Below are 18,491 nucleotides of genomic sequence, written 5' to 3'. Positions count from 1 at the left end.
CACGCTAGAGAAGAAATACATGTGCATGTTCTGTGAAGTAAAACATTTCTTAGCTTGTATTTTTTCAAAATGTAAGTACATTCTCCTGACAGGCAGCTAAAATATTTCCCTGTGACAGTTTCTCTGTCCAAAGCGCCAGAACAATATTCCAGAGTACATGGAAATGAAACAGTTCTTGTACAAAATACCTGTACAAAGAATACACACCGAGGGCACATAAGCATTAAGTGAATTACATAGTTCTGCTCCTGAGAACTCTCATCCTACCACAGGACAACACTGCAGAGATACAGGTCACCACAGGTTTTGTGGGTTTTTTGTTTTTGGTTGTTTTTTTTTTTTTTTTCAGTGTTACCTTCACGTGTAACTTAAAGCCCAAGAGCACCTCACCATTGCATAAGAAACCATCTACATCTACTGCCATTCACTGACCTGAGACAGCAGGACTGTTACATTTCTGCTGCTGAAGCACTCAAACCACAGTATACCACCAAGAGGTGCATTTCAGTATTATGCATGTTTACAGCATGGAATAAGAGCTTGTGCTTTGATCAAGTTCATGCCATCTACTACTTCAACCTCAGGCAAACATCTGGAACACAACTAGGCACGTACTGCTGAAGTAGGAATAAAGCCCGAAAACCTTTCCTGGTTTAGATCTTGAGCCAACAAACTAGCCTGTAGAAACTGAAGAGTAAATTAAGTTTTTCCACTTCTTCCCACCTGTTTTGACAGAAACACAGAAGTTCGAGTGCCTCTTCTACTCTATCTTCTACTTGCTGAGCACCGCTTCTAATGAAGAAACCGTTACACGAAAGGAAGGCAGCAATTGCTGCCAACAATTTTCATTCACACGAGAGCCACCTCTGCCTTGTCGCATGCCCACTGACAAAAAACGCTGGGCTGACAGGACCACAAGCAGACTCAGCTCTGGCATTTCACTGCTCTTGCCCCATACGATGCAGGGAGGCAGGCACCTGACTTGGCCGAAATAAACTGCTGGCATTCTCAAGTGCAGCCATCTTCCTCCAGGTTCATTAGGGCAAGTTAAGTGTTTACTTTGAAGTATTGCTCCTGACCCAGTCTTAATGTCTGAAATGCAGGCATATCTGCACTCAAGTTAATGCTGAGATTCATAAGAGTTTCAGACACTTAAACATTGGCCAGCAACAGATTATTGACATTTGACTTTTCCGCAGGCTCCTGTATGCCCACCAGAAGTCACTGTAGACAAGACTACACTTTGAGTGTCATATAACGTGTACACTGATATTGGGAGCAAGACAGGCAAGGACAGACCTAAGCTGCAGGGCAAACTTCTCAGTTGAACTGCAGTTCAGTGACAGAGGAGATGGGGAACCTTTCATTTTCTCCTTTATGGAAAGTAGCAGAGAGAACTGAACTTCTGGAACTTTTATTCAAACACATTCAGCAACAGAACGGACCAGGGGCACTCTGCTTCTTGAATACCAATATTTCATTTCGCTGATGTCTTCTTGCATATTGGAACACCCAGATATATGTGCATTTATACTTACCAGATAAGTTAAAACCAAGACAATAGGTTTAGGGAAAGGTAACATTGGATCAATTGACAACTTGGGCGGGGGGGGAAGGAGAAAAAGACAAGCCTTCAAGCTCACAAGTCCTCTCCAAATCTCTCCTTGCCTGTATGTGTAAATGTAATCACTACTACACATCATAAATGTATAGCTCACTGCAGATAACTTCTTAAGCCTCCCATTCATAGTTATCCCAATGTAGTATTAAAAACTTTATGCAACAACAGAAAAACCCCAAACTTTTTTCCATGTTTCCAGTCAGAATATCTGTTTCCAATAGGGTATGAAAACCACACATGTGATACGACTAATGATTTGCCTCATACTGTCCTCCATCATTTACCTTGAGTAAGTAGCACTGTGCAAAGCCCAGTGAAGTGTGAGAAGTATTTACAGTTTTTGTGTATAAGAAGCATTAAATATTGATATAATTTATGATGTATGGAAATATCTCATGTAGGTTAAGTGTTTTACAACTTTTTTTACATAAAAATGTGTGACAAGTTTATCCCTGGAAAGTAGGTAGAGGAAAAAAACCTGAATTCATTAAAACACAACTAAACAAAAGTACTCTCTAAGTTATCCAGTCTAACTCTCCTGCTATATTTTAACTGTTAGCTTCACAGGAATGTAGAGAACTTTGCTGAATTTAAATATTATACCGAAATTCTAAGTAGCAAGATAATAAAGGTCAAAAAATGCTTGGTTAAAGCAGTCTTTGTAGGCTTTATTTAAGACCTGTTTTCCTAGCTCTGACTTACTTCAAAAATAAAGCCCTTAAACCTTTCAGATAACAAGTGAGTAACTCTTAGTTACTCTCATGGTTGCTTGGTACATTATTTTGTTAAATACTGTATTCACACCCTAAATGTTTTATTTTAAACAAATTTCCTCCTGATAAATAACATTTCCCTCATTTTCCTGTCTGAGGCTTGTGTTGCTCTTGCAAGGGTTGTGCAGTTTGCCAGGAAAGCAAAGTTCCTTCCTTGGTATTGAAAATCTTGTCTCTTCTGTAGGAACCGCAAGATACATTTCCCATATTCTGGAAGCACCTTTCATGCTTAAGTGACAGCATGGAATTTGTATCAGAAGAAATAAATTTGACTTTCACACCTTTGTATTTTTTTAAGTTTTACAGCAGTTGCTGCAGTGGCTTGAAGCAAGCGGATGGTTCACAGGATGTGTCCCACCCGCTGGAAATCAGCTCCCTCCTCCATGGCAGTAATTCCTCCTTTAAAATGTTTCTGTACAGCCAAGGTTCAGTATTACAGCTCATTTTTAAACCCAGCTACTGAAATAAAGGTAGCTGCAGTGGAAAGTATGACATTTGTGGCAAGTTGTTCAATCATCATTGACCACAGAACAAATATTGACAAGCCCTGTTGCCACAGCTACTTCAGCTGCTGTGTACACATCGCACCACACCAACATCTCCACTAAAGTCACTCCTGCACCACGGGGCACGCTGAAAGTCGTTTCACGGTCAACAGCGTGCATGCTACTAGCAGCGTAACTATTACAACAGAAACTCAACAAGGACTACAAAGCTTGTCAGATAAGCAGGACAGCAGAAAGCAGAGCTCAAACAGACCTGATGGTGGTGGCACTGCAGTGGGACAGCCAGCAGGACCACGTTGGTTTGCACAGACTACACCAAGTGTACAGCATTCTCTCAGCTGGAGACTCTGCTCCAGTACCACAGCGTAGCTCCATCTCAAACTGCAGTACCAGGTATGCTTCAGGGAAGAAAGTAGAAGTTTGTTCCCTTAACCAAGCTCCCTACCGCTGTGACAACAGTAGAACACCCTGATGACGTGTTCATTTACAAAGGTAGAACATCAAAGTGAGATTTAAGATTCAAGTCCTGAATGAGGAATACTGGGGAGTATCCAAATCAAGATTCTTTTTTTAATTTGAAATTGAGTAGTAAATGTTTTTTACTCCTCTTTAAAGACTAGATTTTATGCAGACATGCTAACTCCCATACAAAAAAAAAAATATAAATCTAATGTAGTATATACAGGTGAGCAGGAAAATGCAAGCACAAGCCATAGGTGAGAAATCATGTCCTTTTTCAGATTATACAAAAGCAGTAATTAACATTAATAGGATTTAGAGCGGAAAGATGACACAGCAAGAATCTCTGATATCTGAGCACAACATCAAGTTACTCCATGAATACATCCAAGTACTGTATGCTGAGACACAGTCTTCTGGCACTGAACTCTTTCAAAATGTAGCTCACAAAGCCTTCAGCATATGTCAAACCTCAACTCTTCAAAAGCATAGAAGCAAACCTTGCCAGGAAAGATAGAAAGGAATTATACTGCAGAAAATTCATATTGAATCGAAGGCAGGAGGTACACGAAGACAGTGCCTTTGATTTAATCTATAGAGTCTTTTATATGTGTTGTACAGAAGTTAACTACACCTTTGGTTAAGAAAACTCATGGTCCTTCATCAATAGACATGCATTACCCTCTGTAGATCCTTTACACAGCTAGTCACATCCCTAAGGTATTATCACAGTCATCTATACTTTAACCCAAATGTCTTTCTGTTCCTTAGCTAATGTAGTATTTGTACAAGCGTGATTGCCTCTGTGCTTACTATACTATTCTTGATTTCCACTTTTTTTTCCCCTCTCGTGTGCCTTTCCAAGACAGGTCCAATACTCAGAGATATTCTGCTACTGAAGATTTTCTGTGCTTTTATACAATTCTTCAAAGCATAAAATTCTTTATAAAGAATTCTATATTAATTCTTTATAAAGAATAATTCTCTAATTCTTTATAAAGAATATTCTTTATTCTTTATAAAATTCTTCACAGTAGCATTTAAAATCTAAAATAGGCTTTATTTGCAATATGAGCTTAGGATAGAGACTAAGCATTTGAATTAATGGGTTTTTTCAGCAAGGACAATTTGAGACTATTTTTTCCCCTCTTGCAAATGGCTGAAGACAACGTATTTCACTCTTATCACTTCCCACTGGGCTTTCAAAAACCAAAAATACCAAAAAGGATGAGCAAATGCATCCTATATATTCAGTAAAGTTATTGAATGAGCAGCAGTAGTCTGCATTTGTGCTTCTAAGTAAACTTCAACTTCTAAATAAACTCCAACTCAAGTTTGTTTTTACATATATTTAGATTTATTTGCTATACATCACTGTGACCTTATAGTACTTAAAATCCATTACAGGATTTTTGTTGTTGTTGTTGTTGTAATAATCAGTCTTAACTCCACAAAGACAATAATACTGCGTGGAAGACCAAAGGGGAGAAAAGCCATTTCAATTTATTTACAGTTCCTTATTTTGTAAACATTTAGTCTACACATTGCACTAAGTTCTAATAAGGATAAAGAGCTATACATAGAGACAGGAAACAAAGCCCTGTACTTCTATTCATATTGAGCATTAGCATAGTATAGATGAAACATCTGCCCTTTCTCATTACCATAGCAGTAAGCTGTCTTCAAATAAGTTTTTAAAACTTTCCAGAGATGTAAGTATTTTGAAATAATATACAACTACATCTACGTAAGCCAACCCATTTGGCTTTTATTCCGTTTCTAGAATAATTTAAAGTGCTATAAGCAATCCGTCAATCAACACTTTTCTATAATAACAAAACTACTTTAAACATTAATTTACAAGATAATATACAATGTTCATCTGAAATAGCTGAAATTTCAGCACAAAGTCAGTCACTGTCACACTTAACAGCAATTTTTTTGTTTTGGTTTTTTTTTTTTTGTTTTGTTTTTGCAGAACATAGAATAAAAGCTTTGAAACAAACAGTTTTGTCGAGCTGTTATTGCCACAATGGCTTATCAATTTTCCTACAAAAGTGGACAAGAGCTACTGGAACTGTATTCTAGCCTGTCATTATTTTTTTTGAGGTCACATGACAGTAAGTTTGCATATTCCACGAGTCTACTGAATTACAATGTTGTCTATCTATAGTACATTATCTCATTTTAATCAGAGCTGGTGCTAACTGTAAATTTACAACATAGACCCACTCAAAAACATCACAACTATTTTTTTTCTTTGGACAGGAATAAGCTATATTCTTGGAGTTGATGTGCTACACGGCTACAACAGTATAACAGTATATATCTGACACTTTATGTTGAAGAAAGATGCATCTGTTTCTGTACTTTTAATGCCCTACTATAGCTACAAATTTTTCACCGAGTTTTGCTTGCTTTAGCCTTTTAATTTTGTGGAACCATCATACTCTCACATTCCCTTGCTATTTTATTAGTCCTTGCCATGTAGCTCAATATTGTCAGTATTTGTCCCAAACCTGCAGATCATGAACAGCATGTGCAAAACACTCTTTAATACAATCAGCATGCAGCTAGAACGCTATTAACTGACTTTTTTCTAAACATGAACAATAAACAAGACAAGTGGCACTGTTGACTTTGGGTATCTTCTAACTTCACCATATGTGTACTAGTATGTGTTAAGAACGAATGCTAGGCTTCTCATCTATTTGTGGCACCATATGAATTAACCCATCATTGGTCCGGGCCAATCTCTGCAGCACTGCTGCCAAATACCCACACGCAGCTTTCTTATACAGGTTCACAGAGGGCAACTCCATTCATAGACATAATTTGAATACAAAAATAATAACCTATATTCAATGAAGCAGCCCCCTAGCAGGATTGCAGAAAGGTGTGTGTGGGAAACCTGGGAGGCAACTGTAATAAGGATAAGAAAATTTTGTAGGCTGCAAGGCTCAGAGTAACTGATGTTAATTTTTAGTCCACATGGGCTATATTTTGTAAAAGTGTCTACAGCTTAGAAAAAGTAGGACAGTATATTACAGATATGAGAGCATGAAAAATAGTCTGCTATTTCAAAATAATAGTTAGATGGCCATGCTGAAAACTTACAAAAAAAACCCCAAAGGTAAAATGGTGCATTATATTGCTCCTAGGGATTTTTGAGCTGCGCTGATTCTTGTCAGGTTTGGGACAATACCCTGTAGAAATAGCTAAATACTCATTCAAAAGCCCAAATTTCTATGTCTTGAATAATGAAGTCTTCTCGCTTAGATAGTGTATGATTCCCAAACGTTTTACATGAATGACTTCTTCCATGGTAGAGATCACCATCGAGCCAGAGAGCAAACTCCCCTCTGCAAGACAGATAATATATTACAGCAAAAGAGTGAGGGAGTAAGCATTAAACTTATGAATGTATTTTTCATTCAGAATTCAGAAGTGAGGAGGAATTACAGAACTCTTTTTCAACACAAATACCTCATAGCTGTTAATAAATTTGAAGCTGCAATGACTTTTTTTTTTATGATTTATAATTAATTTGGGAACATCCCTTTTCAGATATTCTGAAATAAAAAGCTAAGGAGAATTCCTCAGTTTCCAGCCCCTTCCATTTGTATTAAGAAAAAGGTGCAATAGCATTCTTATATGTGAGGAGAATGCTGATAACAAATAATGGAAACATCCCAGAGGGATGGTGGGAAAAAAAAAAAAGGGGCAAGACAACATAAATTTCTGAAGACACTGGCATATCTTGGGATGGTACAGTTTCCATTCAAGCTTCTTCTAGTTATACATAATTTTCACATTTACATACCTTCAGAATCATACCATCTTGGGATACTCAGAATGGACACAAGACACACATGCAAGGCATCATAACCTTGCAGACCTGAAACTTGGTGCCACACTATGCTGAAAACAAGCCTCATTTTTAAATTTCCTGAACACAGGAAGCTAGCATCTGACATACTAAGTCCTTCTTGGCTGGTGACTGTTGAGTCCTGAGCTATCAAACTGAAGTCAGTTCCAAATTTTCTTGTCAAAGGTGTGCAGACATACACACTTTTAACAGTCTCTAATGACCAAAAAATTGTAACTTACCCTCCTCCACCAAAAGCAAGGGAGTCCATGTCTCCTTTAATGAAGAACATGTTGTCTCCTGTCCATTTGAAAACCTAATATAAAAAAACCAAAACAATACAGACTATTAAGTTAAAATATCTGAAGTTTTTGTTTGGGTGGAAGGAAAACCAAACACCAGTAAAGACACAGTACCAGTTGCTAGTTTACACAGAAAATTCAGGGAAGAGACACATGCAAACAAAACTCCTCTTATGTTTTATACTATTTAAAACAAGACCAATCCAAAATAGGTGTTCTTTGAGCACTGAAACTTCTACACAATGAAAAATATCAAGAAAATATGCTTAGGTTAGATGACACGCCCTTTAAAAGGATGTAGTCTAACACCAGACAGATACCCGGCAGAATTTAGAATAGTAAGAAAATCTTCAGTACAACAAAAGTTGGTTGAATACATTTTTCCCTATGCAAATAGTAATGATTTACTGTACATTTGCGGATTCCATGGGAAAACTAGTATGACAACATTTTTGGGGCCAACTCCTAGAATTTTTCAGATTATTTACTGTTAGATTTACTCAGTAAGTACCTTAAGATAACACATATGGGAGGAAAAAAAGCAAAAGCATACCTCAAAATCTGGAGAAAAAGTGAACATAAATGTCTCTCCAGTCCCATAAAAGCCATCACTCACTTTAAACGGTTCAGACGCTAGTGCACCAAAAACCTGTAAGCAAAAATATGCAAGAGAAAATAGTTAAGAAAAGTTACACAGCACCTGAGAATCTCTAACAACAGTAACTGATAGACAAATCAGTTTGTAAACATTGACAGATTTGGAATTCACTGCAGGATAAGCCTTACAAGGTATCACAGTTCCAAGTGCATTGATTGAGATATGGTATGGTGCTTTGTGGTACAATAAAAAGAAAGTAAGAGAACTCTTTCTCAATACAAAGTGAATGTAGTAAAAAAAATAAAAATCAAAGGGATAAAACTAAACTCAGGAAGTTTTCAGAACCAATGTATACAATTTTAAAGTTTCAGAGCAAAAGATTCTGCTCCTTCATATGTACCTTCTCTTCCAATTGAACTAGGCTATTTTCAGCAAGTTCCCAGCTGTAGCAGAGTTATTTTTCATGTAATTTATTCATTCCAATCCAAATAACAGGTAAGCACTGGCTACTCTGTTTTACAACAGAGATTTTAATTAAGCCTTTGCTGGGTAGTAAACGTATTTATAATATTCAGTAATAAGAACATTACAACAGTAGTTAAAAAGGTCTAAGGACTGATTATTAGATTTTTAAACCTGATGAAAGTAGTATTGATTTCTCAGGAACAAGAGTGACTAGAACACACACCCCCTGCATAATTATACAAAATTGACTATACCCCAGGAAGTACAACCCTCTCAAAATCATATTTCTGTTGCTACTAGGAAGCTTGTTTCAACATCTGCAAGAGCAGAGTAGATACAAGTACTAAAGCACTCCACTAGTGTACTCTCATTTGTCTGCATGAGGACGAAAGAAACCAAAACCAAAACGAAAGCTTCTGTGGTTTTGTTCACAAAACAGTGAGTTTGAGAAGCATGGGACTGATGAGAGTGAGGTAAACTAGAAAGTGTTTTCTTCTGCCCATCCTAAGAAACAACTTGGCCATATGTAGATTTTCCGAACATTCCTTTCTATGTTGAGCTCCATAGTAGCTGTTAAACACAAAACTAGGTGTGAACTTCAGATCTGGAACTCAAAGGTTATATACAGCTATGAAGCATCCAATAAAGACTGCCTGAGCTCAATTCTGAGTTACCAATTCAGAACAACCACTGTTAGAAAATTCCTTCTTTCTCAGGAATTCTATGTGGTCCAGGAAGTTTCCTGTTCAGAAACGAGCTCAATTCTGAGTTACCAATTCAGAACAACCACTGTTACAAAATTCCTTCAAAATGCTCGTTATGAAACAAAACACTCTCCTGCCTTCAATACACAATCTTCCACTGACTGCTTAGGAGAAAAAAAGATTGCTAGTCTTCTGAAGAATATCAGGGCTCATTGTCTTCAAACATCCTGATAATGCACATCAGACTGTGTCTGAAGTCAATTATGCCAATATAGATGTTTTGAAAGCTTTTTGTTGAATTCAAGCACTGATGTCTTGCAATAAACTTCTAATAATTTTTGAAAGAGAATGTACAATGTCAAGCAAAATTAATTTGATGCAGGTAGCACTGCACATTTTAGAAGTCACTGTTGAGATCCCATTGTTACAGAGCAGGAGATGTGGGACATATATCGACCTTCCTTTTAAGTCGTAACACTTACAGAAGCTCCTTATATTTATGGTTTGTTGTTTGTTGGTTTTGGTTTTTTTTTGTTGTGTTTTTGGGTGGTGTGTATACCTTCCTGTTCCTTTCCTTAAATGAAGCATACATGTGACCAGTATTTACACTCTAAAATCTGATTTTCTGGAAAAATTTTTAAACTTACGAAGTGATGAAATAAAGTATCACAGTCAGCTAAAGGTGTCCACTTTTTAAAGTCCCGTATCATTTTCAGATACACTGTGAAACAGCAAATTCAGTCTAAAAGTTTGAAGTTCCATGAATCGAGTTGCAAGTTTCTGTACCTCTGTTTTACTGCTAGCTCACAGAGGAACTAGCCCAATCCTTTTTTTGCACAGGCATTTATTTCATTCAACATATACAATCAGACACTGGCAAGACGTGTCTCTCTCATCCCACAGTCTAAATGACAAGAACAGGCTTAAGAGAGAAAGAAACTACCATTTATGTTTTGCTTTCTGGCGAGATCAGACCAAATCAGACCAAAATGAAGAAATTCTTTAGATAAGAAATCCAGTAACATCTTTAAAAAATTATGACCCTGACTAATTACTGTCAAAGGGCCTGGTAGGCTACCATTGTCTTATTCTTCACAATTGTTGATCCTTGCATCAAGGGGAGAAAGACTCTACGTCAAATTTCCACAGGGTTTTAATTCAAAGTTAGCATAAAATTAATTTTCAGCTGTCAAATGAACATTTTGACGTCAAACGAATACAGGCATTTCTCATTAATAGCTTGAGAGACAGAACTACTGAAAACACTGCTCACTACATTGGTGAAGGACTCAGCATGTAAAACTTGTCTGAACCTTTCCTTCGGTAGCATATGTTGCATGCTGAACACACATGGATTTCACTCACTCTTGTGTGGAACCTAGGTAAGATCTGGCACATACTGTGAACGATGTAAGTTCAGGTGGCTAGTTTTCCCAAAAGTCCAGGGAATGCTTTCATGTATGTTCCTGGGCATAAGCCTGTAAATTGAAATTTGTCGTAGTTTGTTTTACAAAAAAAAAAAAAATTATGAAATGTCTATGAATTCCCTGTTTCATTTGGGCAACCATGACACTTTTTGAATATGCAAGTTGAAACACTCATCTATGGAAGGTCATCTGAATACTTCCAGCAACAGAACAATACTACATGCTGGTAGCAAGACAGCCCTGTCAGAAAAGGGACATTTTCTTTCTGGACCAGATAATCAGGTACTAAGAAATAGGTATCTTACAAATTAATCTTGAGAAGCTAATAAGGGAATCAGAAAAGTAAAGTTACCAAAGCACATTTAAGAGGCTGATGTGGGTCCGTGGAGACATCTCAAGTCTATTGAATATTTTTTTATCTTCAAGACTAAAAGGTAAATGAAGAAAAGTTCTTTTCTGAAGAACTTCTGGGAAACATTGCCCTACTAGCAGAGATTTAGAAGGGAGGAGTTCTTTTTAAGGGATCCCTGAAGCAGGAAATAGAAGGAAAAAAACAAACTGTGTCTTGAATTAGACCTTCATTTACAGTTTTCAGATCCCCTGAACAATATGAAGTGATATGAGCCCATGCTTCCAGAAAATAAATGGTGGTTACCAAAGTGGGACAGGTAAGTGAAGTAAATGCCACAGATTCTGCAGTGCGTCTGTCAATTCTTCATGACAGCAGTAACTTGATTCCACAGGAGCGCACAGAAATTTCAGAAAGAAAGAATCAATCTCATGCTGCCTGTAATGTTCACTTGTTATCAGAATACTTAAGAGAAGATATTTGCTATTCAAATGGCAAGATGTGAGCCACGCTTTCTGGAATTCATACCTCAATCAAAGGAGAATAGATCACAACTACAGAGACTCGAACAAAAATTCATTATGCAGCAAAGATCCCGCAGCCCTTGAATGGGAGAGAGATGTTGGCTGCAGCCACAGAATGTATCAAGAAGTACAGGCTGCAGCTGGCAATGACATTCAAACCCAACAAGATCTTCCAGCATCAGGAAGTTTTAGAGACTATATTTCTTGTACTTTAAGTGCATTAAAAAAAAGAGTATTAAAAATAAGTTCAATAATTGGATCTTATGAGACTCATGCATTGTGACAGTGAACTTGTTTCATTAAAGTATTTCCTAGAAGTGTAATATGCCAGCGGATTGCTGACCGTGAAACATGTTCTTAAAAGCCTCTACATAACTATCAAGCAGAAAATAAGCTTGAACACAATTTTATCTTCTATGATAGACCAATGTGTCAGCTATTCCTTTACGCTCCTCAAGCATTTTTATTGACGGGTCGCCTACCTCCACAAAAATACCTTCTTACCTGTCCATCACTGTCCTTGATAACCAAGAGCACAGGTGTGTCTAATCCCAACATAGTTCGATACAAAGTCTTCAAGCTCATGCCATGCTTTGCAGTACTGTAGACAAGAGTCCATGGATATCCAATGGTCCGTGGTGGAAGAGACTTTGTGAGCTGTTAACAAGATAATAACAACTCTAATATATTTTTTACTATTTTTAAGAATACATTGCATATAAATGAAAGGTGATTATGTTCTTCTGAACTGCTACAAGTGACCTTAAAAGCTAGTTTAAAACTTCAGACCAACTCTAAAGTTTCCCATGTATATTTCCTATCCCTGGTCTCTCAAGCAGGTTTCTTTTCCTACCTCTACCAGTGACCTGCAGGAGAAGAATGATTTACCAGCTGAAGAACATATGTTTGATGAGGTTTCTGAAAGGTTTATCTAAAGACAGTAAACCCACAGTCATCCTTGCATAACAATACTATGCCTCAGTACTGCAGAACTAGATCATTTAAGGCAACAGGTAACAAGCCGAAGGGTAAAGGATGTTTGCTCTCCCGTTCCTGTGCTTTTGAACGTAATCAGCCTTGATCCAAACCTTCAATAACTACATTTAGTGAGATGACTTTGGCCTGGACACCAAGAACTGCAGTGAAAGCCAAGCTGCTTTCAAGGAAGAATGAAATAAGGGCAAAGACAGGCTAGTGTGGTCATGGTGTATTGAAAGTTATGATAAGGAAAGACAAACATTTTAATTATGAGTTTTGTTGTGCTTATGCATTTAATATCACATAAGGTCTTCCTACTGGTGTGTTTTACACTATGGTCATAGCACTTGTGATAAATTAACATATAATACTAAAAAATGTCATATATAATTTAATACCTTTTCAATTTGTTCTGGCTGTAGTAATTCACTGGGATCACTAAGATTTGGCCGGAATGCTTCAGGCTCCAGGTCTGTTTTGATATTTGTTGCTTGTTTTGAACTGATATCTTCTCTTGTTGTTATCTACAAAAAGGACATGAAGAAAATAAGTATTTACAATTCTATTAGCAGGGGAGAGAAACTCTGTAGGTTTAAGATCATGCAGTTACTGATTTACAGTTACACAATGCCTTCAGAAGTTAAGTTCATTAGATTTGATCTGACCAAGATTTCCACTGCTTCCAATAGCAAGCCGGTACTCAACTATATACTAACAATAAATTACACAGACACCTAACTCAGAAGAAAGCTATGGTTTTATGCTAAAACAAAAAACAAAGCCAAGAAAAACAACCACCAAATAGAGTCCTCATACACAGCTGAAAGACTTCAAAAGCTTTTTTTTTTTTTCCTCAGAGGTCAGATTACAAAGTGCTTGCATTTTAATACTACCATAGCATTTACTTTGAATGTAATTAAAAAACACAGCCAGAAAAGGAATTGAAACTTCAATACGGACATTTCTCAGTAGTTTCTGAACTCTTTTAGAGTGCTTGTGAAAGCTTTCAGATATGTAGTAGATATATGGAAAGACTGCTGTCAAGTATTTTGAGTAAAGCATCTGAATGGAGCTCTAGGAATATTGCTGCTCCATATGCTGATCTGCTGGACTACTTATGGGAATCAAAGAAGAAAGGATTGAGAGGGTGGGGAGGGGAAAACAGCAGTAATACTTATGCTGCACATGAGTTTTAGGATCTGGCAAAGATGCACTACGCATGAAGATCCTGCAGTAGTTTAAACTAACTGCCCCATACATCCACCCTACTGAGTTGTTGTAGACCACCATTTAGTGCAGGCAGCAGATCATCAGATATCACAGTTTACAACAGCTTCTTAACCCAGTCCACGTTCACTGGCACTTTCAAGTACCACGTGTTGAGAACCAGACTAGCTGAGACCCAAACAGGTTTCCTTCTAGTAATCTTGCTACAGGGATAGTTAAAACTTGCTGTGGGGATGCTGAAATCTGACAGAGGAATAGGACAAGTGAAGTTAATAACTTAGGCCACTGCAGCAAGACTCATTAGTCTTGAGAGATTTGGTAAAGAAAAAGAATCTTAACAAGAATGAGTGCATCTGAATAATTTATCAGCCTGAACCAAGTTTCACTGAAAGTCAACAGATTGTCCAAATTATTTGAAGCCTGAATCCTGATAATTTCAAGAAAATATGTGCCAAACCCACCTGCCAACTTGAGAATAATTTGCCACATACTCTAAACATATAGGACACAACTATGGTGTTTCACATACTACCATGATAAACTTTGCCAGGCTTTTGTGAAGAGAGCTTTCTTAGTTAACAAAAGAAAAGCCCAATCAATGAAAAATCTGAAATACAGATAAAACCATTTAAACAGATACACCCACCTGAGCAAAAAAACAGATATCCCCTTCTTCTCTCAATAACTATGAAAAAAGTTACCATCACAAACTCCTGTTACTTAAAAATAGGCTTATAAAGTCAAAGTATCAAAGTATATGCATGCAATAACCTAATTACAATATTAATTCTTAAGAAAAGGTACACTTAAAGAAAGTGAGTACCAAGGAAGTAAAAAGGTCAACCCTTTTGTCTTTCAATGGAAGGTAAAAAGCATTTCCAGTGTAAACTATGCACTAATTTCTGTATCACAACACAAGAAGTATATGCATTTTTCCGTACAGTTTCATGTACAAAAAGATGACCTACAGCCTGCCATTATATAGTACTATCTATAAAACATGTTATTTGGTAGTCCAACTCTTTTCCACCTCGAATGCCTTTCATACATTATATACTACTTCAACTCCATAAAAGTTCAAAACATATAACTATAGCTATACACTTGAAAGCTTTGTTACTCTTTAATTAAAATGCACCATGCAAAACTTGAATAATTCAGATTGAAGTGTTTGGGGTGGGGGGGGGGGAGGGGTGTGAGGCTTTGGTTCAGGGCTTTTTTTGGTTAGATTTCTTGCCTGCATTATTATTATTATTATTACTACAGTAAAGCAACTTTCTTCGAGGAAGAACACTGCTTTGTAGAAGCAGACAAAGATGTGTCTCTGTTTGAAGGTATCTGTGGGACAGAATGCTGTGTAGTTCTGAAACTTGCAAGTTTATTTCCTGCTAAACTTTGACACAGTAGACTGACGTGTAGTCAGATTCCAGGGGCTTCTGAGGTTAGTAACTGCCACACAATCTATACCACAAACACTGAAATAGCCTCAAAGCAAAGGGTTTATAGGCTCCAGCCCATCACACCAGATTTTAAGTCAGCCTAAACCTTGAGTTTGTGCATTCCATGTGAAAGTTACTTGGAAAGAACTCTTGCACTTCTAGGGTATTAATACAAGGATTCTCTAACACCACTTGACAGAAACAATTATTTTGTTCTCAAGTAGGAATTTTTTTTTTTTTTTGCAAAATTTCTGTTTTTCCCATAGAAGAACCACCATAGCTTTTGAGTTCATGCTCATGATTGTTTCATGCAACTGTACTACTTACAAAACATTTTAAAGCAACTAATTACTGATGATTAAACAAAGAGAAATAAAGAACTAAGGAAATGTTTTCTCATGTATAATTACATAATAGGTGAAGAAAAGCCAAGATCAACAAGAAAAGACAGAACTGAAACTTTTTACAGTTTCAGCAGCCAATTACTACAGGAAAACAAAATACTCAATGCTTCTAAGGAGTTCTAAGCTACGCTTTCCATCAGTAAGTTGTGTATGATGTACACAGCAGCTAACAATTTTATAATTGCCACAGAACTAAGAAACACCTAAAAAGAATGCAAATATCAGTTTAAGTTCACATCAGTAAACCATCAAAAATTCAAGCTGAAGTACTGTTTTCAAAGCACTGTTTTTGGAACAGACAGTTCCATTACCAGCTCCATGTGTATGACCTTTGGTGTATCGAACTGCCTCAGTTACCTGCTTGCATAACAGGAAAAATACTTACCTATTCCACAGAAGTTGTAAAGCTTCATACTTGCCAAGTACTGTGAAAATCTTGATCAAAAATTCCTATATAAAATTAAACACCTGTGCAACAAGGCTATGAATTCTTCACCTGGTTTGCATTCTTTTTAGGAAAGCTTCTATCTAACACAACACACCAGTCTGAAGTGGAAGTTAAAAACACATCACTCCAAGTCAAGCAGTACTGAGAACAAGACTTCAAATTTTGACAGAAAATTCCTGTTTGAAAATGCTGGAAGTAATAATTCCATCATAAAATTACTGATTATCATAGCACTGCAGAATTAAATACATCCAAAACAAAGGAATTTTCTGCTGGATCCTTGTAGTGCTGTAAACAAGACAAACCCACTGAGTGTGGGACTTGCCCTGATCAAAGACACTACAAAGAAAGATGTTTTAGTATCTGGAGATGGGGTTTAAACCACTGAAGAGGGCACCTGGAGACGTCTGCAGAGTGTGCGCAGTTCTTCGCTATTTAGAGCATCGATCCTGCGGTGATACTCAGCCACTGACACTACCTGAATATGGAGACAGGAAGACAATAATTCCACTGACAGTTGAAGAAAAGTAAAAAGGTAAGAAAGAAAAAAAAGTGGAAGACAGTAATGAAGGGAAAATGCGCAATGATAACAAACAAACAAGAAGTGCTAAAAGATGTTTGTTTCTGCAAGGACGATGTGCACGTAGGTGATTTTAGATGTATGAGTAGACACAGCAAAATTACAAGTTAAACACTATGGCACTAGCAGTCAGATGTATCTCACTGCTCTAGGATGAATATAAAACTGATATAGGAGCACAAAGTTACCAGTATCAGGATGCTAAATTAGAAGTCAATCTGAGTTGCATGCCTTAACCCAAACTCTTCAGCCCAAAGTCCTCTCAAACACCCAGATTAATGAATCCTGTGAATCTGGTTTGCTTTCCTGGATAAAGACTAGAAGCAAACCTCAGGCTTCTCAGTAGGTTCTGACTCTTCTATCTGGCAGTGAAGATAAAGTTAAAGACAAGGTAGCAGGACTAAAGTTTAATAACTCCCCAGTACCACCCCCCACATAATCTTTCTGTTCATGTCCAAAGCTTCAGAAGCTGCTCATCTGTCAACTTGTTACTCCAAATGGCACCTCCACTTTGGCAGGAAGTGTACAGCCAGAAAGCCTTTAGACAGAACGCTCTAGAACATGCTGCTCTGGTGCAACAAGCTGGCTAAAGGACTACAACAGTCATTTCGATGTTACTACAGCAAATAATGTGATTTTGAGAAGGACTCAAAATCATCATTTGTATGAAAGCATCTTAAAACAGCTGGTGGAGAGATTAAATGGATGTCCCATGTAGTAAGAGCATATTAAAAACTTCTAGAGCCTACCACAGTGCAAAGGAAGATAACCACAAGTCCAGCAGCTCCCCATCTACCTGCCCTTACTACAAGGAGTTTGGCCAGATACTCGCCACTGTCCTGAGTACAGAGCCCACAGTCATGCATGACTGGCTCTTGAGCAGCGATGGTTCACTCTACCCCATGCAACTGCAAGGCAAGGAAAAAGGAATACTTGTGACATCCAGTTTTATTACTGAGTAATTACTAGTTACTAGCACTCAAGTTATTTCCACCATTGTCTACTGTTCTCTTAAAAAAAAAAAAAAAATCAAAATTGTTGTAAGTTGTATTGGTTTGTGCATTCTCAGAGTCAAGGAAGCTATATGCAAAGCTTTAACAGTATTCCACTCAAGCATACAAGTGATAGCGTAGTTTTATCCTTTTATTTGCTATGACAGTTCATTGCAAATTACATTGTTCAGCCCAGCACTTTATGAATGCAATCCTGAAAAGCAATAATGTAATGTCCCTTTAGCCTTGTTGTTTCTTTGATCTCAGCCCCTATCACAAGAGGCAGTAGTTAACTTACAATGGGCCATAAATGTGTGGTTACTTAAGGAGATTCTTAAAAAAAAAAAAATCTCTTCATACCTGACACCATTATATAGTTGCTGTTTCACATACTGGAATGTGGACAACTTTACAGGTAATGTTATCTTGCATTTGACTTGTCAAACGTGTATTCTATCCACATCCTGCACCTGGGAACTGCTTATCAACCCTTTTGCTCAGTGATCAAGATCTGACACACCTCTTCATATGCTATTGGGGCGCCTGCATCCTCAGAACAGTGTGCACAAGGTATTTTGATAAATTCTTACCTGAGAAAAACACAAATACTTATCCAAGTATGCACACAATAACAGCTCCTTGGCATCCTGAACCTGTTGCACACCATCACATTACATCTTGACATCTGTTTTATGAACAAAAGCCTGCATAACAGCAGACCATTGGTATAGAGTGACAAACATTGTAAATAGCACGTCACAGAATGTCAAACTATCAACAGGAAAATTAAGGGCAAGAAATCTACCCTCTCAAGCCCAGTGCTTATT

General features: G+C 37.3%; 1 protein-coding gene across 3 annotated transcripts in view; it reads right to left on the bottom strand.

The window, feature by feature from the left end:
• Positions 1–4,484: 4,484 nt before the first annotated feature.
• Positions 4,485–18,491, bottom strand: part of OXR1 (oxidation resistance 1) — a 67,774-nt gene continuing 53,767 nt past the window's right edge. Inside the window, exons 7-12 of one of the 3 annotated variants that reach the window (XM_035893837.1) lie at positions 16,490–16,570; positions 12,973–13,098; positions 12,101–12,253; positions 8,083–8,178; positions 7,470–7,543; positions 4,485–6,721 (exon numbers count right to left, since the gene is read on the bottom strand). In XM_035893837.1, the coding sequence (XP_035749730.1) occupies positions 6,586–6,721; positions 7,470–7,543; positions 8,083–8,178; positions 12,101–12,253; positions 12,973–13,098; positions 16,490–16,570 (666 nt within the window). In that variant the 3' untranslated portion in view covers positions 4,485–6,585. The remainder of the gene's footprint in view (positions 6,722–7,469; positions 7,544–8,082; positions 8,179–12,100; positions 12,254–12,972; positions 13,099–16,489; positions 16,571–18,491) is intronic. The other 2 variants (XM_035893838.1, XM_035893836.1) reach the window with 2 other exon arrangements.

This window comes from Egretta garzetta, unplaced genomic scaffold (genome assembly GCF_000687185.1).
Source record: "Egretta garzetta isolate BGI_Z169 unplaced genomic scaffold, ASM68718v1 scaffold154, whole genome shotgun sequence".
NCBI classification, from domain to species: Eukaryota; Metazoa; Chordata; class Aves; order Pelecaniformes; family Ardeidae; genus Egretta; species Egretta garzetta.
This window is presented reverse-complemented; position numbering and strand designations above follow the sequence as displayed.